The sequence below is a fragment of the Narcine bancroftii genome, chromosome 8 (genome assembly GCF_036971445.1).
Source record: "Narcine bancroftii isolate sNarBan1 chromosome 8, sNarBan1.hap1, whole genome shotgun sequence".
Taxonomy (NCBI): domain Eukaryota; kingdom Metazoa; phylum Chordata; class Chondrichthyes; order Torpediniformes; family Narcinidae; genus Narcine; species Narcine bancroftii.
The window spans coordinates 176,533,719-176,558,408 of record NC_091476.1 but is presented as its reverse complement, the minus strand read 5'-3'; the positions used below and the strand labels follow the sequence as shown (position 1 = coordinate 176,558,408).

Below are 24,690 nucleotides of genomic sequence, written 5' to 3'. Positions count from 1 at the left end.
AACAGTGGTTCTCTGTAAATGTACTGTGACCTGTGTGAGACCTTGTACCAGCCTACAACTAACTTACTAAGAATACAGATACAATATTTTAACTATAATTTACTTTACTATGACATTTTTATATATGAGAAATATAGTTAAACAGTAAATTAAAGGTTAACACAAATCTGTTAGAGGAGGAACAAAAGGATCTGGGATTTCAGATACATAGTCCCTGAAAGTTATGTCACATGTAGACAGTTTTGATCTTCCATGAAAAAGAATATACTGGCTCAGGAAGAGGTGCAGAGGAGGTTCACCAAGTTGATTCTAGAAATGAGGGGATTTAGCCTATGAGGTGAGATTGAATTGTGTGGGACTTCTCTTGCTGGAATTTAGAAGAATGAGAGAGAATCTGATAGAAACATATAAAATTATGAAAGGCATCAATAGAGATAGGTAAATTGTTTCCATTGGCAGGGGAGAGTAGAACTAAAGTACAAGGCCTCAAGATTCAAGGTAATAGATTTAGGACGGAGATGAAGAGGAACTGCTTTTCCCAAAGAATGGTGAATCTGTAGAATTAGCTGTCCATTGGAGCAGTGAATGCGACCTAAGTAAATATATTTAAGACAAGGTTTGATAGATTTTTACATAGACAGGGAATTAAAGCCTATAGGGAAAAGGCAGGTAGGTAGAGATGGCCTATCATCAGATCAGCCATTGAATGTGAAGTAGACTTGGTAGAAACATAGAAGATAGGAGCAGGAGTAGGTCATTCGGCCCTTTGAGCCTGCTCCTCCATTCAGCGAGATCATGGCTGATCTTAAAGTTCAGTACCCCGTCCCCGCCTTCTCTCCGTAACCTTTAATACCCTTATACTGAAGAAATAGATCTAATTCCCTCTTAAATAGATTTAATGAACCTGCCTCTACTGCTCTCTGTGGCAATGAATTCCACAGATTCACCACCCTCTGGGTAAAGAAATTCCTCCTCATCTCGGTTCTAAATGGTTTGCCTATTATCCTCGAACCACGGCCCTGGGTTCTGGACTCCCCCACCATTGGAAACATCCCTTCCGCGTCCATTCTGTCCAGTCCTGCCAGAATTTTATAGGTCTCTATGAGATCCCCTCTCAATCTTCTAAACTCCAGCGAGTACAATCCCTGTGGTAGGTAAATTAATGGAGAAAATTCTTAGAGATAGTACTTATAAACATCTGGATAGACAGGGTCTGATCAGGAGCACTCAACATGGATTTGTGGGAGGAAGGTCATGTTTGACCAATCTGATTGAATTTTTTGAAGAGGTGACTAGGAATGTGGATGAGGGTAGCGCAGTGGATGTTGTCTATATGGACTTCAGTAAGGCCTTCGATAAGGTACCACATGGAAGGTTAGTTAGGAAGGTGCAGTCTTTAGGTATAAATTTTGAGAAAGTCAAATGGATTGAACATTGGCTGAAAGGGAGAGGCCAGAGAGTGGTAGTGGATAATTGTCTGTCAGGTTGGAGGCCGGTGACCAGTGGTGTGCCTCAAGGATCTGTATTGGGCCCATTGTTGTTCGTTATATACATTAATGATCTAGATGATGGGGTGGTGAATTGGATTAGTAAATATGCAGACGATACTAAGATAGGTGGAATAGTGGATAATGAAGAAGGTTTTCAAGGATTGCAGAGGGATTTGGGCTGCTTAGAAAAGTGGGCTGAAAAATGGCAGATGGAATTTAATGCTGATAAGTGTGAGGTGCTTCATTTTGGTAAGAAGAATCAGAATGGGACATACGTGGTAAATGGGAGAGCATTGAGGAATACAGAAGAGCAGAAAGATTTAGGAGTGACGGTACATCGTTCCCTGAAGGTAGAAACTCACGTGAATAGGGTGGTGAAGAAGGCTTTTAGTATGCTGGCCTTTATCAATCATTGCATGGAATATAGGAGCTGGGAGGTGATGTTGAGATTGTATAAGACGTTGGTGCGGTCTAATTTGGAGTTCTGTGTGCAGTTCTGGTCGCCTAATTATAGGAAGGATATAAACAGAGTGGAGAGAGTGCAGAGAAGGTTGACCAGAATGTTACCTGGGTTTAAGCATCTAGAGTATAGGGAGAGATTGGACAGATTAGGTCTTTATTCTTTGGAGCGTAGAAGGTTGAGAGGGGATTTGATAGAAGTATTTAAGATTATGAAAGGGATAGACAGAGTGGATGTGGATAGACTATTTCCGTTAAGAGGAGGAAAGATTAAAACAAGAGGACATGAGTTAAGAATTAAGGGGCAGAGGTTTAGAGGTAACATGAGGGGGAACTTCTTTACTCAGAGAGTGGTAGCCGTGTGGAATGAGCTTCCGGGAGAAATAGTGGCAGCGGAGTCAATTGTATTATTTAAGAAAAGGTTGGACAGGTCTATGGATGAGAAGAAGATGGAGGGTTATGGGCATTGTGCAGGGAGGTGGGACTAGAAGGGGGTGTTTGGTTCGGTGCGGACTGGAGGGGCCTAATGGCCTGTTTCCGTGCTGTAATTGTTATGTTATATGTTATATGTTAATTTATGCAAGGCTGGATGACCTTCTTCTCCTATTTCTTATGCAGGAATAGAACCTTGGCTGGGTTGATTTTTTAAAAATTGGCTTGGATGTAGAAAGCAGAGTAGTAGTGGATGAAATGTATTCTGCAAGATGCATTTTATAAATTCCCCCTCAAGACTACCTCAAGCAATCTGATTTCCCCATTCTGTGTGCAAGTTAAAGTCCTCCATGACAACTCTCATTGCATTCTTACAAGTATCAAGTACTTAGCTTATTGCTTGCTATGATATTATTTAGTGACCTGTAGCAACTCCCACAAGATCTTTTCCCAATACTATTCCTAATCTCTATCCAAAATGGATCCTATATTGACTCTCACTGTCGCCTGAACCCATTAATTTAATTAACTTCGCCGAACTTCTTACCTATTCTTCCTTAGATTTTTAATTCCTAGTTATTTCATTGTTCTGCCTGTCTACTGTTACATTATGCTCATTATACCAGCTCTCTCCTAATCTGCACTCTTTGTCTTGATGAAGGGTTACCATTTTTTTCCCATTAATGCTTCTCTAGCAGATAGTTTGTTCCAGCATCCACAGTCTCGTGTCTTCACTTTTTTCCGTTCCCTTTTCCTTGTTCTGTTTTGAACATGGTTATTTTTTCCTCTTGCCAACATTAAATCAAATTTATTTTTGGGCTGAGTTTTGAATCAATTTTCACGTGTGTTGTAATAGCCACTTTATTTTCTCAGTCTGGATTTTGTCACTTCCTTTCATTTGTAAATAAAATTAAATACTGTTATGGACAGATTTATTATTTTCAAATATAAATTACTGTTTTTTTATTTAAGTGATGCCTTTGTATCTGTCCTGAAAGCAGTCCCATGACTCAGAATAGCTGTCAAATGAATTGTTTATAGCTTTTATTGCGGGTATTTTGTCAAGATTACCTGTGCGTCTGATGCAGAGACTGATGCAAGGCCATTTCAAAGGGATATAATTCTTTACACTAAAGGAATGTACTTGTTGATAATTCTGCAGTAGAATGTAATTAGACTGCATGGATTTCCAATGTTATGTTTTTGACTTACTTCAAAATATTATTTTGGGCAGTAAGATGAGTTTGTACTTAAGTCACCCTCTTGCTTTTCTGTGTAGAGTTTTACCTAAAAGCATCACAAGTCAGACACCACTGGATTCATCCAGTTCAATGCAAATCTGACATGATGGTTCCACTGCACTGTTCTATCATCACATCTCTTCAAATAACACAGCACTTTGAACAGAATTTGCTGCAGTGCTGTGACCCACAGCTTCCTTCCATCAACAAAGACACATGATTTTGTTTCAATTTCGACAGACAGTTTCGGCCCACGAGTCCATGCCGCCCAATTTACACCCCATTAGCCTAGACCCCTGCTATGTTTTGCACGGTGGGAGGAAACTGGAGCCCCCAGAGAAAACCCACGCAGAGATGGGGAGAAAGTACAAATTCCTTACAGACAACATGGGATTCGAACTCCGGTCTGGTCCCAGTTGCTGGCGCTGTCAAGGCATTGCGCTAATTGGATTTGTTTGTTAATCTGGTAAACTTGTGGTGCACTCCCTGCAAGATAAGCTTGTATATTATTTTTGAGGTGGCAGGTCCAGAATTTTTCCATATCTGGACAAATCAGTGGTTACTACAGCCGTAGCAAAAGTTGTATAATTTTATGCTCCATTCTTCTTGAAATGCAGACCAGCGTTCAATTAGCCTTTTTGATTATTAACTTTTGCAATCTAGCCTTTTACATGATCCATATACAAGGACTCATATCTCTTTGAACCTGAACCGCCTTTGGTTTTTCACTATAAAGTTCAACAATGTTGTTTTTGCAAAGAATCTTTCAAAATAAATTATTCTGTATCCATTTTGCGTTAAATGGGTCATGACAGGGTCGTGAAATCAACAGAGGGAATGGGAACAGGCAGGCAGTGCCATTCCCCTCAATAACAAGTATACCATTTTGGATACTGATAGGGGGAACCATCTACCAGAGACCACCCACGTTGATCAGGTCTCTGGCACAGAGTCTAGTCCTATGGCTGAGAAGGGAAGGGAGTAGAAGAGGCGAGCTGTCGTGACAGGGGATTCCATAGTTAGGAGGTTCTGTGGAAGGGATTGAGAATCTCAGATGGTATGCTGCCTCCCTGGTACCAGGGTCTGAGATATCTCAGATCGAGTTCATAGCATTTTCAGGAGGGAGAGTGAGCAGCCAGATGTCGTGGTCCATGTAGGAACCAAAGACGCAGGTAGGAAGGTTGAGGAGGTAAAGGAGAGTCAGGGAGTTAGAATCTAAGTTGAAGGACAGAACCTCCATAGCTGTGATCTCAGGATTGCTACCCATACCATGTGCCCATGAGGTTAGAAATAGGAGGATAATGCAGATTAACACATGGATAAAGACATGGGGCAGGAGGGAGGGCTTCAGGTTTCTGGATCATTGGGCCCTTCCAGGGAAGGTGGACCCCGTTACGAAGGGACGATTTGCATCTAAACTGGGGGGGGTCTAATATCCTTGCAGGAAGGTTTTTCTAGTGCTGCTCTCAGTGTTTGAACTAGATTTGCAGGATGAGGGAAACCAGAGGGCCAGAGGAGATAGAGGAGTGGAGGAGGGAACAGAGAGGTGAAAATTCCACGTAACATTAGAAGTCAACAGGTTGTATGTGGTGGAAATGTTCTCAAGTGCATCTATTTCAATGCAAAGAGTATTTTAAGAAAGGTAAACTATCTTTGAGTGTGAAATGGCACATGAAAATATGAAGTTATGGCCATTAATGAAGTTGGGTTGCAGGAGGGACAGGACAGGCACCTCAGTATTCTGAGCTTCCTTTCCTTCAGATATGATAAATCGGGTTGGGAAGGTGGAGTGGATGCAAGGGGAAGGAGTGGAGTGGCATTACTCATCAGGAAAAATATCACAGTTGTGCTCAGGCAGGACAGACCAGAGGACTCGTCCACTGAGGCTACATGTGTGGAGCTGAGGAACGGGAAATGTATGACCACGCTTATGAGATTGTATTATAAGAATTGGAGGAGTAAATCTGTAGAGAGATGGCGCACAAGCTGCAGAAAACATAAGGCCGTGATAGTAGGGGATTTTAATTTTCCACATGTTGATCAGGCTGTATGGCTTGGAGTTTATCAAATATGTCCAGGAAAATTTTCTTGATCAATATTTAGAGATACCAACTAGAGGATCTCCTATTAGGGAACAAGACAGGACAGGTGACAGAAGTATGTGTAGGGGAACATTTTGGGTCCAGTGATCATAATGCATTCGTTTCAAGATAACTATGGAGAAGGATACATCTGGGCGTTGGATTGAGATTCTAAACTGGAGAAAAGCCGATGTTGAAGAAATCTAGAATGTGTAGATTGAGATAAGTTGTTTTTGGGCAAAAGTATAAGAGATAAGTAGAAGACCTTGACATTTTGAGAGTACAAAGGTTGTATGTTCCTGTCAGAGTTAAAAGCAAATTTAACAGGCATAGGGAACCTTGGTTTTTGAGGGATATTTGGAATTTTGTTCAGAAGGAGAGGTATATAGAAAGTACAAGCAACACAGAGCAAATGAGGAACTTGAAGAGAATAAAAAATGCAAGAAAGAAATCAGGAAGGCTAAAAGAAAACGTGAGGTGGCTTTGGCAGACAATGTGAAGTAAAATCCTATGGGTTTCTACAGGTACATTAAGATAAAAAAGATAGTAAGGGACAAAAATTGACCCCTTGAAGATCAGAGTGGGTGGCTATATATAGAACCCAAAGAGATGGGAGATATCTTAAATGTTTTTTTTTGCAACAGTATTTACTCAGGAAACTGGTATAGGGTCAAGGGAAGTAAGGAAAGCAAGCAGTGAGGTCATGGAACCTATAAAGGTGAAAGAAGAGGAGGTGCTTGCTGCATTAAACTGAATAAGGTGGATAAATCCCCGGAGCCTGACAAGGTATTCTCTCAGACTTTGATGGAGGCTAGTGTAGAAATTGCAGGGGCCCTGGCAAAAAATATTTAAAATGACCTTAGCCACGGGTATGGTGCCAGAGGATTGGAGGATAGCACATGTTATTCCATGGATTTTTAAAAAAGCTACAAAAGTAACCCTGTAAGTTATAGGTCAGTGAGCCTGGCATCAGCAGTAGATACATTATTGGAAGGTGTTCTAAGAGATCGGTTATAAAAGTATTTAAAAAGCCAGAGACTGATTAGGTCATGTTCATGCAATCATATAGAGTTTTTTGAAGAGGATACCAGGAAATTGAGGAAGGAAAAGCTATGGATATTGCTTACATGGACTTTTGAGAAGGTACCATACGGGATTTTAGTCAGAAAGTTTTCATGACGAGGGAGTAAAGTGGATTTGACATTGACTGGACAGGAGAAGCCAGAGAGTGGTGGTGGATGATTGCTTTGCATATTAGAGGCCTGTGACTGGTGGTGGGCCTCAGGGATTAGTGCTTGGCCCATTGTTGTTTGTCATCTAGATCAATGTATGGATGAAAATGTGGTAAAGTTGATCAACAAGTTTGCAGATGTTTGGAAGGAAGGATATCAATAAGATTGAAAGAATGCAGAAAAGATTTACAAGGATGTTGCCCGGACTTCAGGAATTGAGTTACGGGGAAAAGTTAAACAGATTAGGACTTTTTTTTCCTGGAATGTAGAAGAATGAGGGTAGATTTGATAAAGGTGTTTACATTTATGAGGAGAATTGTCAGAGAAAATGTAGGTAGGCACTTTTCCACTGAGGGCAGGTGAGATACAAACCAGAGGACATGGGTTAAGGGAAGAAGAGGAAAAATTTAAGGAGAACATTAGGGGAAACCCTGGTGTCCTGTTCAATATTTGTTTTTGAATCAACATTTCTGAAGCAGTTTGGTTATGAAGTTAGTTTGCTTCCAAAGTGGAACTTGTCCTGTAACTATTACAATTGTTTCATAGGTATTGTGACTGAAGGTGAGTATTTTTTACCTTTATAAAAGTGATCCTTAACATGTAATTGACAACTCCAGAGAGGCAACCTCTTAGCTTCTTAAATTGACAACCCTGGAGGAAAGGGTTCCTACTGCTGAAGAGCAGTGAGGCACCTGAGCCCCATGGTGAGGAAATCAGAGATGAGGCATGAGTCTTGTTGCCTCACCCCACCTCTGGTTTCCTGCCCACCCCCATCAGAAATCTATGCATGGACTCACTTGGCAGGAAAGATGCAGGCAGCAGAAGATGAGCTTGAGATTGATGGCCTGATGATCTGGTAGGTGGCAAAGTTTTCTTCTTCAGATACTGGTATGAGAGGACATGGATATGAAGATTCTCCTGGCATTATTGGACTAGAATCAGTAAGAGGGAATGAAGAGGAAATACTTTCCAAAGGGGACGTTTCACATCAGTGCTTTGCTGGAGGAATCAGAAAAGGGCCACGATAAGTTAGCATTCAGGGGTCCACTTATGGGGATGCTTCGTCCATAGCCCGGAAGGTGAACACTTCAGACCACGACAAGCATCTGCTGTAAAATTGATAATGAATTTCATCTGACGAGATTACAAAATCTATCATTAGGTTCAATTCTCTACCTGGAAATATACCAACACCACAAACTCTTGACACCTCAGGAAGTGCCCAGCCAGATTTGGAGAGTGAAGCCAAATGTTATTCCAATTCACTCCAGTAGTCAATTCTAATCTGTATCACGCTGAAATAAACAAAGCTTTGTGATTGAATTTCCGAGTTTTCCAATGATCAGTCACCTCAGAACTTACAGCAATAGAAGCAAGTGATTGTGACCTCTCCAAGGGACTGTCACAGCAGAAAAGCGACTCGTGTTTGGCTTGCAAAAACTTTGTTTTCAAATTGGTTGTTGCATTTCTAACATTGACCAGGGATCCTCCCTTGCTTGTAGAGTCCTTTGGCTCGTTAGAAAGCTTTGTGAAGAATGTCATATTAATGGAAGTCAGGACTAGAAATTCAGTCATGTAGTGTTTTTTCATGCTTGAGAAGCAGCAGTCAGTCAGCCATTGCACAAGGCAAGTCCTTGGACTGTGGATATGGAACAAAAGGTATGGATCACGAATAGGAAAACAAACACCAACAGAAACTTTGTGAAGTATCAAAGGGGATGGGCTCAATTATTTCCAGTTTTGAGGAACCTGTTATGAAAATGATAATAATGAGTTTATCCTCAGAAATTCTTGCTGCAGCTGAACAGATACTTCGTAAAAAAGACTACAAAACAACTAAAAATCGACAGCATACTAAATACTTAAACAAATTAAAACGGCAATAGATACAGAAAACAGATAATAAATATTCACAGTTAATTTTGTACAAAAGAACTGACAGCAATAGTGTGGACAGTCCTTTTGGAGTGTCAGAGCAGTCCCTGTTTAGTGCAACAGGGGAGGTTCAAGAGGCTGATAGCTGTTGGAAAGAAACAGTTCTTGAACATAGAGTGTTTGATGATGAGCCAAATTTCTTCAGACTTCTTAGAATATATAAGTGTTGCTGTACCTTTTAATATTTTGCTTTGTGTACTGAGGGTCCAGGAGAGAATCTCTGAAATATGGACTCCCAAGGTTCTAAACCCTCTCCATCTTTATCCCATTAAAGTGGACAGGTGTGTGCTCACTAGACATCTCCTTCCTAACATCAACAATAAGGAACTTGGTCTTGGTGCCACTGAGAGCAAGTTTGTTGTCTGGCACCATATTTTCATTTCTATTCTGTAATCTGACTCATCATTTCCAGTTATTCATCCAACAATAGTGGGGTGTCATTCATGAATTTATAATTGAGTTGGAACTGAACTTGGTTACGCAGTCATGAGTGTATGGGGAATAGAATAAGGAACTAACTCCGCAATCATGTTGATCAGCGGGAGGAGGTGATCTTGCCGATTCACTCTACTGAGGTCCGCCAGTGAGGAATTCAACGATCCAGTCACATGGTTTAACTTGAATGTCAAGATGGACTGGATTTCCGTTCTTAACTCATATACGCCTGATACCTTTTTGGTGAGCCTGTTTATTCCTCCCTCCACATTTCTCCTCTTCGGTGGTGACTTCCAGCCTTGGTAACCGTGAGGATGAAAGGGCAGACTGAGGGGATAGAGAATGTTGACTATAAGAAGGAGAATGTTATAGAGCTTTTGAAAAACAGGAAGTGAGGGAAATTGCCAGAACCAGGTGAGCTTTACCTAAGGCAACTAAGGGAAGTGAGGGAGGAGATCGCTGACCCACTAGTGATGATCTTTGTGTCATCAATGACGACAGGAGAAATACCAGAGGATTGGAGGGTTGCAAATGCACCCCCATTCAAGCAATGGAGTGGCATTTCTAGACCAGGAAATCTTACTTCAGGAGTGGGCAAACTGTTAGAGAAGATCCTGAGAGATAGGATTTACAAGCATTTAGAGAGGCGGAATCTGATTAGGGAATAGTCAGCTGGGCTTCACCAGGGAAGGTTGTGTCTTAGAGACCTGAATGAATTCTTTGAGGATATAACGAAGAACACTTATGAAGGTAGAACAGTGGATATACAGTGTACTGTATATGGATTTCATTTCATAAGGTTCCCAATGAAGGATCATTCAGCAAGTAAGGAAGGATAGAATTCAAGGAGACCTTTCTTGGTAGATACAGAATTGGCTTTCTTTGAGAAGCCAAATGGAGGTTGTAGATGGTTCATATTCAGCATAGAGATTAGTGACCAGAGGGATGTCTTACTCTTCGTGATTTTTTATAAATGACCTGGAAGCAATGGAAGGGTGGGTTTGTAAGTTTGTAGATGACAGGAAAGTGGATGGTGTTTTGGATAGTCTGGAGGGTTGCCAGAGATTACCAAGGATCATTCATAAGATGCAGATCTGAAAAGTGGTAGATGGAGTTTTTAACCCACCAAGCTACGAGGTGCTTCATTTCAGTATATCATATTTGAAGGCAGAATTCAATGTTAACGAGAGAACTTTGAGCAGTGTGGACGAATTGAGAGATCTTGATGTCCATAAATTCAAGATTCTTTTATTGTCGTGTAATAAAACAAAAAATGTGAAATTACACAAAATTTCCTTTAGTCTACCATAAGGCAGACAAAGATTTGTTATCAGCACAAATTGCCCAATACCCCTTAGAGTCAGAGAAAGAGAAGCAAAAGAGAGTGCCTCTGGATTCAGTTGTTTTACACAGCCATTGCATTCCAGGAAATTATTCCCAATTTACCAGAGCACAGTCTGTAAAAAGATTAGAACAGGAATAAGGACTCATTCTGTTCCGGCATTTTACCTCCTCGAACCCTAGATGTTTTCACAGTTTAGCCTGAAGGTGATCCGTAAACAACGGGCTAACGTCCAGCCTCTAAATACTACAATTCAGGTATTCTGTCTAAATTTGCAGTGTGATATGGATATTTGGAGTTTTGGTCATTCCTGTGTGAACGGACACTCCAGGAAGGTAGGGAGACACTTCAGAATGGAAAAAAAATTACACGTTCAATGTAAAAAATGTGAGTATCCATGGATTGCCTTCAAGCTCTCCCACAGCATCCACAAGCCACACAGTCCAAACTGAGCTCCAGATCCACATCTCTGACATGATTGGGAACTCTCCAGCATCCTTGGCACCCACTCGAAACCCAGTTTCAATATCTGGTACCCCTTCAGCCACTCGAGCCAGTCTCCAACAATCTGCAGGCTGGTGTGAGCCCTTGACTGCAGTCACCAGCATCCTGCAGTCTGTGTGGATTCCTCTCCTCGAGTCACCAACAGCTCACCCTCTGTATGCCCCAGCCTGAGAGCCCTCATTCGTCCACCACCATGGTCACCATCCCATGGATCCTCTCTTCTGCTTCTCCTTCTCAAGTGGGGAGGTAATCTTCCTGTTTTCTGGTGCCTAAACCAGTTCTCTGCTTCCTCGGAGACTGCAATCCCTGGTCGCTGCTGCAGATCATAGACTCTGTGTTCGCAGGATTTTAAAATAAACAATCGTTGGCTCATTTCACAGGCCATTTGTAGTCGGACTGGGCAGTTTGACCTCTTGGGGAGCAAACTTTCCATGAGTCCACACCAACAGCAGTGCTGCCATTACAGCAGTTCCGGCAATGTCATCATTTTATTTCGAACACTCAACGCTGCTTCACAGGTTGATAGTGTTAGAAAGGCGTATGGTGTTTTGGTCTTCATTAACTCTAAGATCGAGTTCAAGAGCCGTGAGGTGATGCTGCAGCGATATAAGACATGGATTAAACCCCACTTGGAATATTGAGTTTAGTTCTGGTCACCTCATTACAGAAAAGATGTAGATGCAATAGACAGGGTGCAGAGGAGATTTTCAAGGATGTTACCTGAATATGAGAGCATGCCTTCTGAAGGTAGATGGAGTGAACTTGATCTTTTCTCCTTGGAGTGATGGAAAATGAGAAAGGAGTAGAGGCTGATGAGAGGCATTGATCTTGTTGTGCATAGTTATAAGGTGCTTGGGAGTAAGTACAGGAGGGCCGTAAAAGGTAAGTTCATGCAGAGTGGTGGATGCATGGAATCCACATCTGGCAATGTTGGTGGAGGCAGGTCTAATAGGATCTTATAAGAGACTATTAGATAAGTACATAGAACAGAAAAATAGGGAATACAGTAGGGAAATTCTAGGCAGTTGTTAGTGGTTGATGGTGTTCCTGTGTTGTACCATTTCAGCATGTTAATTCATATGAGGTTGGATTTTGAGACTGGTATTGTGTAAGAAGCTAGAATTTACTGATGTACAGAATATATCTCCAAATGTTAACATTTATCTGGTTCATTTATCTTGTTATAAGCCAAGAGGACCCCAAAACCCAGCAGCAGTAGATATTCACCAAGACAAATGGTTACTTAAACAAAAGTTCCTTTTAATTATCTTTAAATATGAAAACAGAATCACACTTTAACTTACCACTATTGACTTAACTAACCGAACTTAAACCCCTTCTAATTCTAAGCACATGTGTATGTAACGTGTGTGAAAGTTCAGAAAAGTTCTTTGGTTCACAGTCTAATTTTACTTCTCATTCCTCCAAGTTGCAGGCAATTCTTATACTGTACACAGAATTTAACATTAATAAAGTTCACCAGGCTTTGGTGCTTGAAAGGTAAATGGTTACTGCGCAGGAAGGTTCTTGTCGGTTTTCAGAGAGAGATTTGTTGTGCGCTGGACACAAACTGATTCCTTCTCATCAGCCACGTCAGTGTCTTGCCAAAGAAACTTGCCCCCTCAGGGTTCTCAGCGGAGAGGGGTAGGAAAAGAAGGGGAAAGCTTGAGAGAACCTGCTTGGATTAGAAGGGGAGAGAAGAAAACATGGAGTGCAGGTTACCTGAAATTCAAATTCCCTAATATTGACTGGCACCTACTGACTGTAAGAGGGATAGATTAGGGTGAATTCATCAGGTGTGTTCAAGAAGGATTCCTGACGCAGTACGTGGACCGGCCGACGAGAGGAGAGGACACACTGGATCTGGTTTTGGAGAATGAACTTGGTCAGGTGGCAGACCTCTCGGTGGGGGAGCATTTTGGTGAGAGTGACCTCAACTCACTTAGCTTCAACATAACTATAAAGGATAAAAACAGTCAAAATTGGAAAGTGCTTAACTGGGGAAGGGCTAATTATGAAGGGATGAGGCAGGAACTAGCGAGAGTGAATTGGAAACAGGCATTTAAGGATGAAAGCACAGAAGTAATGTGGGGGAAGTTTAGGGACCACTTGTGTGCAGGGCTCAAGATAGGTTTGTCCCACTGGGACAAGATAGTACGAAAACAGAATTATGGCTGACAAAACAGGTCAGGAACTAGTTAAGAGGAAGAAGGAAGATACAAGGATCAGGAAACAGAAAGTGCTCGTGAAAAGTAGATGGTAGCCAGGAAGGAGCTTAAGAAAGGACTTAGGAGAGCTCAAAGGAGGTATGAGAAGGCCTTTGCAAGTAAGATTAAGGAGAATCCCAAGACATTCTATGTGTATGTGAAGAACGGAAGGATGGGGAGAATAAAGGTGGGGCCACTAACGGATAAAGGAGGCAACGTGAGTCTGGAGGTTGGGGAGGTTCTAAATGAATACTTGCATCGGTATTCACAAAAGAAAAGGGCCTTGATCGTGGTGAGGTCGGAATAGAACGGGCCTGTGGGCTGGACAATGTGGAGATTAAGGAAGAGGAAGTGTTGGATCTTCTTAAAAATATCAAGATTGATGTCCCTGGGGCCGGACGCGATATATCCCAGGCTGCTGTGGGAAGTGAGGGAAGAGATAACTGGGGCAGTAGCTATGATCTTTGAATCCTCTTCAGCCACAGGTGAGGTGCCGGAGGGTTGGAGAACAGCAAATGTAGTCCCCTTATTTAAAAATGTAATAGGGAGAATCCTGGGAATTATAGACCGGTGAGTCTCACGTCACACTAATGGAGAGGATTCTTAAGGATAGGATCTATGAGCATTTAGAGAAGTCCAGTCTACTCAAGGATAGTCAGCAGGGCTTTGTGAAGGGAAGGTCGAGCCTAATTGAGTTCTTTGAGGAGGTAATGTGGGTAGGGCAGTAGATGTGGTCTACATGGATTTTAACAAGGCATTTGACAAGGTCCCCCACAAGAGTCTCATCCAGAAAGTCATGAGATATGGGATCAGTGGAACATTGGCTGTGTGCATTAAAACATTGGATTGTAGGAAGAAAGCAGAGAGTAGTAGTGGAAGGAAAGTTTTCTGCCTGGAGATCGGTTACTAGTGGAGGGGAAGCAGGGATCTGTTCTGGGACCACTGATCTTAGTGATTTTTATACATGACCTGAATGAAGAGGTGGAAGGAAGGTCAGTAAGTTTAGGGTTGACATGAAGGTTGGAGGAGATGTGGAGGGAGCTGAATTTGTCGAATGTTACAAGAGGATATAGACAGGACTCAAAGTTGGGCAGAAAAGAGGCAGATGGATTTCAATCTGGATAAGTGTGAGGTGATGCATTTTTGGAAGGACAAAGCAGAAGGGTGAGTACAGGGTTAATGATTGGTTACTTAAGAGTGGGGTTAAACAGAGTGTTCAAATCCATACATCCCTCAAGGTCACTGCACAGGTTGATAGAATAGTTAAGAAGGCCTATGGGATGCTGGGATTCATTAATGGGGGATTGAATTCAGGAGTCGAGAGGTCATATTGCACTCTACAAATTTCTGGTAAGACTGCCCTTAAGAGTATCATGTTCAGTTCTGGTCACCTCGTTATAGAAAGAATGTGGAACCTATGGAGAAGGTGCAAAGGAGATTTACTAGGATGTTGTCTAGATTGGAAAAGAAGTCTTATGAGGCAAGGTTAGCAGAGCTGGGACTTTTCTATTTGGAGCATAGAAGGATGAGAGGAGACTTGATGGAGATCTACAAGATTAGGAGAGGGATGGATGGGGTGAACAGCCAGCATCTGTTTCTCAGGGCAGGAACAGTAAACACCAGAGGATGTGTACAAAGTGAAGGGAGATAAGTTTAGGGAGACGTCAGGGGTAAGGTTTTTACACAGAGAGTTGTGGGTGCCAGGAATCCATTGCCGGGGATGGTGGTAGAGGTAGAAACATTGGGGGCATTTGAGAGACACATAGATAGACACATTAATGAAAGGAAAATAGAGGGTTAAGGGGTAGGGAGGGTTTATTACATTTTTTGAGGAAGGAATATATAGGTCGGCACAACATTGAGAGCTGAAGGGCTTGTACTGTCCTGTATTGTTTTATATTCTATGTTCTTACCATTAGACTGTAGACTATCAGACAGAATATGAGTTGCTGGTATTTAGCCTCACCCTGGTAGTGAAGAAGGCCGAGAATAGGCAGTAAGTCTGGGAATGGGATGGGGAATTAAAATGGCTTGCAACTGGAAGCGCATGTTCGGCACAGCCATCCCATTGATGGGTGCACTGTCGAGGCCCCGAAATACAATAGATCAGGCTCGCAGAGATGCATGTGAATTTCTGTCTCATCTTGTTTAGATGGTGTTGAGGGAAGTAGTATTGGGACAGGTGTGGTGTCTGCTTAGGATTGTAATGGATAGTCCCTGGATAGGGACAGACAGGTGGGGAGGGATGAGTGAACCAATCTGCAGGAAAGAGTGGAGGGGAAAATGTGACTGGAGATGGGATCATGTCATATCTGGCAAAAATGACAAAGAATGATGTGTTGGATGTAGAGGTGAAAGGCGAGGGTCAAGGGTATGAAATTTCTGATCTGTCAGGATGGTGGGTGAGAAGACGTGTAGGAAATGGAAATGAGAGAGGAATGGAGGCTATGGACTGGATGCAGGTCAGTGGTACTAGGCAAAACAAAATGGTTCAGCACAGGCTAGAAGGGCCAAATGGGCCTGTTTTGTGCTATAATGATCTATTGTCCTATAGAAGATGAAGGTTCTGCAAATCTTTGGGAAATCTTATTACTCACCACATTTGAGCATCCTATAGATAGGAACATCACACATTGGTCCAAGGAAACACATACTTTCTTACTGGTAAAAACACAAAAATGTTGGAGGACACTGTCCACAGGAAGCAAAGATCCCTCCTCTGGGCACCACAAGACCTCCGGCATTTTTTTGTTCTCACAACAATTAGAGCATTTGTAGATGTTCATGTTTCACTCACTTTCTTGCTGGTATTGGTGGGGAAGATGAGGCTATCCTTATTTCTATAACAAAAAAATTAAAACTTCCATTGTCATCAAATACCTTTGATATTAATGCCCAATGATGTCACAGTTTAAAATCCCACCTTGTCTCCAGCTGGAGTTAAGAGGTGGACCTGGCAATTCTGGCGCACCAGCTGAATACCATGGAGGGTGTGGTTGCAGCACCCTAGTGGTCATTTTGGTCAGGGACCACTTCTGACACTTCCAGCGTCAGATGCTGCTGAAGGGTAGACCACCTTTCCATCGTAAAGAATATACTGTCTGGGATCAAAGTCGGGTCTGGGGTTTCTGTGGAGTGAGGGGCAAAGATTATGGCTTGGGTTTGGGAATGGAGATCAATTAAGACCATAAGTCATAGGAGCAGAAATAGGCTTATTCAGCCCAGCAAGTCTGCCCAGCCATTTCATCATGAAAATGAAAAATTTCCATTTTCACACTCAGCCCCACTGCCCGGCCTTCTCCCTGTACCTTTAATGCCCTGGCTATTCATCTCTGTCTTCAATACACACAACTTCCCTGACCTCCACGATTGCCTCTGGCAACAAATTCCACAGATTTACCACCCTGAAGAAATTCCTACACATTTCTGTACTTTCCTGAAGTTGTGCCCTCTTGTTGTAGACTGTCCCACCATGGGAAGCAAACTTTCTTCATCTACTCTGTCCATGCCTTTCAATATTTGAAATTTTTAAATGAGATCCCCCTCGCTCTCCTCAATTACAACGAATACGACCAAGAGCTGTCAAACACTCCTTTGAATCATCTCCATCTTTTCTTAAATGAGGAGCCCAAAACTTCAAAATCACATCCCTGCTCTTAGATTCTATTCTTCTTGAAATGATGCCTTCTTCACCACCGACTCAACCTGCAAGGTTACCTTCAGGGTATCCCAGGTCCCTTTGCATCCGGGAATTTTCAGTTTTATCCCCAATTAAAAAATAGTCTGTTCATTTATTTATTTCTGCCAAAATGCAGTTCCAACATTATATTTCATTTGCCACAGCTCGGCCCATTCTCCAAATTTGTCTAAGTCCTTCTGCAGCCTCCTCTGCACTACCTTCTCCTCCACCTAACTTTGTATCATTTAAATGGCTGAAATCATGCCCCTTGGGTCAGGGGATTGTGATGGAATGATCATGGTATTAGCTTGGAGTCATCAGAATATTATACGTCAGTTCCTGTAAGTGAGAGTGGGATGTCTAACCTTGTGGTGGGGAGGTTCAAAGAATTGGGATCATCACCTTGTTTTGCCAGGATGTCAAAAAATGTTCACTTCAGTACAACCTCATTTCCTGAATGATTGAAGTGGAAATTGCATGAAGTGGGCAAGCTGGAGGCTGTAAAGTAGGTGCTTGACGAGCTTCTGGTGTGATGCAAAGTGATTTGGAAATGGTCACCTTTCCTTCTGGCATGTACATGTTCAGTTGCATGATACAAAACAATGTCCTGTCCTGAAATTGCAAATAATTTCCATTTTTAATGAAAGTCTTGACACAAAATTGAATTCAGACACTGTACTCAATTTATGACGGTCCTAGATAATAATCGCACTTGCAACTTGAATCGATGGTGCTCTCTTTTATTTCCAGGGCATCCTTGTGGAGCTCATGCGTGGTTCTCCCATTGCTGGCACTGACCTGGATGTCAGCTGTTCTCGCAATGACTGATCAGCGATCAATTTTGTTTCAAATATTGTTTGCAGTGTTTGACTCCATTCAAGGCTTTGTTATTATCACAATCCACTGCTTCATGAGAAGAGAGGTAAGTGCATTCTCACGGTTGATGTCTGCTGTTGAATTCACACAGCACCACCCCAGCCTTCTTGGGATTGTCTTGTGTTGAGTTTGGTAAAAATGAAGTGCCAGCATGACATTGCTTTACAGTGGGACATGTTCGTTCACCAGCAGCTGTAAGCAGATGTGGACAACTGTTTGTCTCCTCAGTCAGAGAGGGTCTGAGCAGACATGGAGGATAGTGGTATTCATTGGCCCATCTTCAAACCAAAAGAAAATCATTGAATGTGACCACAGAAAACACTGTAGTAATCCTTTCTTTGCTGGTATGTCCCCTTCCAGGAGAATTACTACAGTGTATCACCCAAAAGGATACAAGATGTGCAGTGCAGGGTTGTATCATTGGGCGGCACAAATTTAAATAGCTGGAATCGGCTTCTCCTGTGCTGTAAATAAATGAAATAAGAGTAAAGACGATATAAAAACTGGAGCTTAGCTGAACTCACCTTTCCCAGCCCATGGAGAGAGGGCCACTTGAGACATTCCTTTCAACTCACATCACTCAAAGCAGGAAGCAGATTCGGAACTCAAAATCTTTCTTGAGACACAAAAGATGACAGACGCTGAAATCTGGAGCAACACACAATCTTCTGAAGCAACTCAGTGGGTTGAGCAGGATCAGCAGAAGAAAGAGAATTGTCCATGTTACTGGGTGACTCTTCGTCAGGACTTGCAACGTTGACCGTTTTTCTCCCACTGCTGACCCACTGAGTTCCTCCAGCAGGGTGTGTGACTCAGAATCTTTCTCCACTCCCTGAGTACTGGATCCATACCGAGCATCCATTTACCACTGAGTACTGGATCCATACCGAGCATCCATTTACCACTGAGTACTGGATCCATACCGAGCATCCATTTACCACTGAGTACTGGATCCATACCGAGCATCCATTTACCACTGAGTACTGGATCCATACCGAGCATCCATTTACCGCTGAGTACTGGATCCATACCGAGCATCCATTTACCGCTGAGTACTGGATCCATACCGAGCATCCATTTACCACTGAGTACTGGATCCATACCGAGCATCCATTTACCACTGAGTACTGGATCCATACCGAGCATCCATTTACCGCTGAGTACTGGATCCATACCGAGCATCCATTTACCACTGAGTACTGGATCCATACCGAGCATCCATTTACCGCTGAGTACTGGATCCATACCGAGCATCCATTTACCACTGAGTACTGGATCCATACCGAGCATCCATTTACCGCTGAGTACTGGATCCATACCGAGCATCCATTTACCACTGAGTACTGGATCCATACCGAGCATCCATTTACCGCTGAGTACTGGATCCATACCGAGCATCCATTTACCACTGAGTACTGGATCCATACCGAGCATCCATTTACCGCTGAGTACTGGATCCATACCGAGCATCCATTTACCACTGAGTACTGGATCCATACCGAGCATCCATTTACCGCTGAGTACTGGATCCATACCGAGCATCCATTTACCACTGAGTACTGGATCCATACCGAGCATCCATTTACCGCTGAGTACTGGATCCATACCGAGCATCCATTTACCACTGAGTACTGGATCCATACCGAGCATCCATTTACCGCTGAGTACTGGATCCATACCGAGCATCCATTTACCACTGAGTACTGGATCCATACCGAGCATCCATTTACCGCTGAGTACTGGATCCATACCGAGCATCCATTTACCACTGAGTACTGGATCCATACCGAGCATCCATTTACCGCTGAGTACTGGATCCATACCGAGCATCCATTTACCACTGAGTACTGGATCCATACCGAGCATCCATTTACCGCTGAGTACTGGATCCATACCGAGCATCCATTTACCACTGAGTACTGGATCCATACCGAGCATCCATTTACCACTGAGTACTGGATCCATACCGAGCATCCATTTACCGCTGAGTACTGGATCCATACCGAGCATCCATTTACCACTGAGTACTGGATCCATACCGAGCATCCATTTACCACTGAGTACTGGATCCATACCGAGCATCCATTTACCACTGAGTACTGGATCCATACCGAGCATCCATTTACCACTGAGTACTGGATCCATACCGAGCATCCATTTACCACTGAGTACTGGATCCATACCGAGCATCCATTTACCACTGAGTACTGGATCCATACCGAGCATCCATTTACCACTGAGTACTGGATCCATACCGAGCATCCATTTACCACTGAGTACTGGATCCATACCGAGCATCCATTTACCACTGAGTACTGGATCCATACCGAGCATCCATTTACCACTGAGTACTGGATCCATACCGAGCATCCATTTACCACTGAGTACTGGATCCATACCGAGCATCCATTTACCACTGAGTACTGGATCCATACCGAGCATCCATTTACCGCTGAGTACTGGATCCATACCGAGCATCCATTTACCACTGAGTACTGGATCCATACCGAGCATCCATTTACCGCTGAGTACTGGATCCATACCGAGCATCCATTTACCACTGAGTACTGGATCCATACCGAGCATCCATTTACCGCTGAGTACTGGATCCATACCGAGCATCCATTTACCACTGAGTACTGGATCCATACCGAGCATCCATTTACCGCTGAGTACTGGATCCATACCGAGCATCCATTTACCACTGAGTACTGGATCCATACCGAGCATCCATTTACCGCTGAGTACTGGATCCATACCGAGCATCCATTTACCACTGAGTACTGGATCCATACCGAGCATCCATTTACCGCTGAGTACTGGATCCATACCGAGCATCCATTTACCACTGAGTACTGGATCCATACCGAGCATCCATTTACCACTGAGTACTGGATCCATACCGAGCATCCATTTACCGCTGAGTACTGGATCCATACCGAGCATCCATTTACCACTGAGTACTGGATCCATACCGAGCATCCATTTACCACTGAGTACTGGATCCATACCGAGCATCCATTTACCACTGAGTACTGGATCCATACCGAGCATCCATTTACCACTGAGTACTGGATCCATACCGAGCATCCATTTACCACTGAGTACTGGATCCATACCGAGCATCCATTTACCACTGAGTACTGGATCCATACCGAGCATCCATTTACCACTGAGTACTGGATCCATACCGAGCATCCATTTACCACTGAGTACTGGATCCATACCGAGCATCCATTTACCACTGAGTACTGGATCCATACCGAGCATCCATTTACCACTGAGTACTGGATCCATACCGAGCATCCATTTACCACTGAGTACTGGATCCATACCGAGCATCCATTTACCACTGAGTACTGGATCCATACCGAGCATCCATTTACCACTGAGTACTGGATCCATACCGAGCATCCATTTACCACTGAGTACTGGATCCATACCGAGCATCCATTTACCACTGAGTACTGGATCCATACCGAGCATCCATTTACCACTGAGTACTGGATCCATACCGAGCATCCATTTACCACTGAGTACTGGATCCATACCGAGCATCCATTTACCACTGAGTACTGGATCCATACCGAGCATCCATTTACCACTGAGTACTGGATCCATACCGAGCATCCATTTACCACTGAGTACTGGATCCATACCGAGCATCCATTTACCACTGAGTACTGGATCCATACCGAGCATCCATTTACCACTGAGTACTGGATCCATACCGAGCATCCATTTACCACTGAGTACTGGATCCATACCGAGCATCCATTTACCACTGAGTACTGGATCCATACCGAGCATCCATTTACCACTGAGTACTGGATCCATACCGAGCATCCATTTACCACTGAGTACTGGATCCATACCGAGCATCCATTTACCACTGAGTACTGGATCCATACCGAGCATCCATTTACCACTGAGTACTGGATCCATACCAAGCATCCATTTACCACTGAGTACTGGATCCATACCGAGCATCCATTTACCACTGAGTACTGGATCCATACCGAGCATCCATTTACCACTGAGTACTGGATCCATACCGAGCATCCATTTACCACTGAGTACTGGATCCATACCGAGCATCCATTTACCGCTGAGTACTGGATCCATACCGAGCATCCATTTACCGCTGAGTACTGGATCCATACCGAGCATCCATTTACCACTGAGTACTGGATCCATACCGAGCATCCATTTACCGCTGAGTACTGGATCCATACCGAGCATCCATTTACCACTGAGTACTGGATCCATACCGAGCATCCATTTACCGCTGAGTACTGGATCCATACCGAGCATCCATTTACCACTGAGTACTGGATCCATACCGAGCATCCATTTACCACTGAGTACTGGATCCATACCGAGCATCCATTTACCACTGAGTACTGGATCCATACCGAGCATCCATTTACCACTGAGTACTGGATCCATACCGAGCATCCATTTACCACTGAGTACTGGATCCATACCGAGCATCCATTTACCACTGAGTACTGGATCCATACCGAGCATCCATTTACCACTGAGTACTGGATCCATACCGAGCATCCATTTACCACTGAGTACTGGATCCATACCGAGCATCCATTTACCACTGAGTACTGGATCCATACCGAGCATCCATTTACCACTGAGTACTGGATCCATACCGAGCATCCATTTACCACTGAGTACTGGATCCATACCGAGCATCCATTTACCACTGAGTACTGGATCCATACCGAGCATCCATTTACCACTGAGTACTGGATCCATACCGAGCATCCATTTACCACTGAGTACTGGATCCATACCGAGCATCCATTTACCACTGAGTACTGGATCCATACCGAGCATCCATTTACCACTGAGTACTGGATCCATACCGAGCATCCATTTACCACTGAGTACTGGATCCATACCGAGCATCCATTTACCACTGAGTACTGGATCCATACCGAGCATCCATTTACCACTGAGTACTGGATCCATACCGAGCATCCATTTACCACTGAGTACTGGATCCATACCAAGCATCCATTTACCACTGAGTACTGGATCCATACCGAGCATCCATTTACCACTGAGTACTGGATCCATACCGAGCATCCATTTACCGCTGAGTACTGGATCCATACCGAGCATCCATTTACCACTGAGTACTGGATCCATACCGAGCATCCATTTACCACTGAGTACTGGATCCATACCGAGCATCCATTTACCACTGCTCTTTAAAAACATTGACAAAATATAATTCAAGAGAAATGTTAAACATGAAAAATATACATTGAAATTCAATACTTTGAGATTTGAGTATATGGGAGGATTACCTACACAGAAATCCAGAGAATGATGCAGACTTTCTCTTGTACTTACCATGTTTTGGCATAATATACGTCAAAGGTGTGTATAAAATAAAGGACAATTTAATTAATCTGCAATGGCCTTTGAGAGATTGAAGAGAGGGGACAAAGATTGACACATCCTTCTCTATGAACTGGTTTGAAGTTTCTAGTTCAAGAGTACTTGAATAAATTGGTATTGATTAAAAAAAATGCATAGTGTGAAAAGTTTAGAGAAATATGTTCTAATCACTATACTGGAAAAAGAAATCATGTTAGATTAATGCCCTGTGTTAGAAAATTGAGTCTTGAGAGACATGATTGAGAAAATAAAATATGAAAGCAAGTCTTACAAAGGATAGACGTCATGACAGAACATCGAACATTACCACACAATACGTGCCCTTCAGCCCAGATGTTGTTCCAACTCATATATACCTACTAAAACAAAAAAATATGAAACCCTCCCTACCTCATAACCTTCTGTTTTTCTTTCATCCATGTACCTGTACAAAAGTTCCTATTGTTCCAGGCTCCACTACCATCCCTGGCAATGCATTCCAGGCACCAACAACTCTCTGTATAAAATACCTACCCCTGATGTCTCACCTAAACTTTCCTCAGTTTGTGCAGATGTCCCCTAGCGTGTGCTTCTCCCACCCTGGTAAAAAGGTGCTGACTGTCTACTTTATCTATGCCTCTCAGAATCTTGTGATCTCTATCAAGTCTCCTCTCATCCTTCTTCGCTCCAAAAAGAAAAGTCTCAGCTCCACTAAACTTGCCTCATAAGACATATTTTTCAATCCAGGCAACATCCTGGTAAATCTCCTCTGCAGCTTCTTCATAGCTTCCACATCCTTCCTGATGACCAGAACAGAAAACAATACTCTAAGTGTGGATTTGGATCCCAGGGTCCCTCTGTTCTTCCACACTGTTAAATAGCCAATCATTATCAAGTTTTTTGCTTTCAAGTTAGACCTACCAAAATGCATCACCTCATACTTAACCGGATTGACTTCACACTTATTTGGATTGCCCTCGTGGATTGACAGGTTAAAGTAAATAGCATAAATAGCATGCAGGGACACAGGTTGCAACAACTGGAAGGTAGATGCTTGGAAGTTCTTCATACACAAAGGATCAATACGTCATGAACCCTTGGGCAGCATCACTATTAAGTTATGAAAAGCTTGTGGGATTTTTTTTTAATATTGCATGTTCTCATGGAGTCATGTAGACTTTGTGCATTGAGAAATAATGTCTCAGGTTGATGACTCTATTCTAGCCTTACCAGATTCTCAATCCCAATATCTTCCTTTTCCTTCAAGCAAAGATTTCCTTCCACCTGTGAATGGAAAGGCCCTCATAAAGACATGAGGAGGAATAGTCCTTTCAGCAATATCCATCCCCTCCCATGGCATCTCGACCATTCTGT

At 43.0% G+C, this 24,690-nt stretch overlaps 1 protein-coding gene and 1 long non-coding RNA gene across 18 annotated transcripts in view; one reads left to right on the top strand and one right to left on the bottom strand.

The window, feature by feature from the left end:
* LOC138741615 (adhesion G protein-coupled receptor B2-like) overlaps positions 1–24,690 on the top strand; it is a 711,436-nt gene that overhangs the window by 582,306 nt on the left and 104,440 nt on the right. For all 17 annotated transcript variants that reach the window (XR_011343611.1, XR_011343612.1, XR_011343613.1 and 14 more), the window contains one exon: positions 17,788–17,959. Coding sequence is in view for 14 of the 17 variants with exons in the window: in XM_069895953.1 (XP_069752054.1) it covers positions 17,788–17,959 (172 nt within the window). In the remaining 3 variants the exon portion in view is untranslated. The remainder of the gene's footprint in view (positions 1–17,787; positions 17,960–24,690) is intronic.
* LOC138741618 (uncharacterized) lies at positions 17,656–24,690 on the bottom strand. Its single transcript, XR_011343616.1, has 2 exons — positions 24,547–24,690; positions 17,656–18,377 (listed from the first exon to the last, which is right to left on the bottom strand). It is a non-coding gene; the product is annotated as an uncharacterized lncRNA (long non-coding RNA).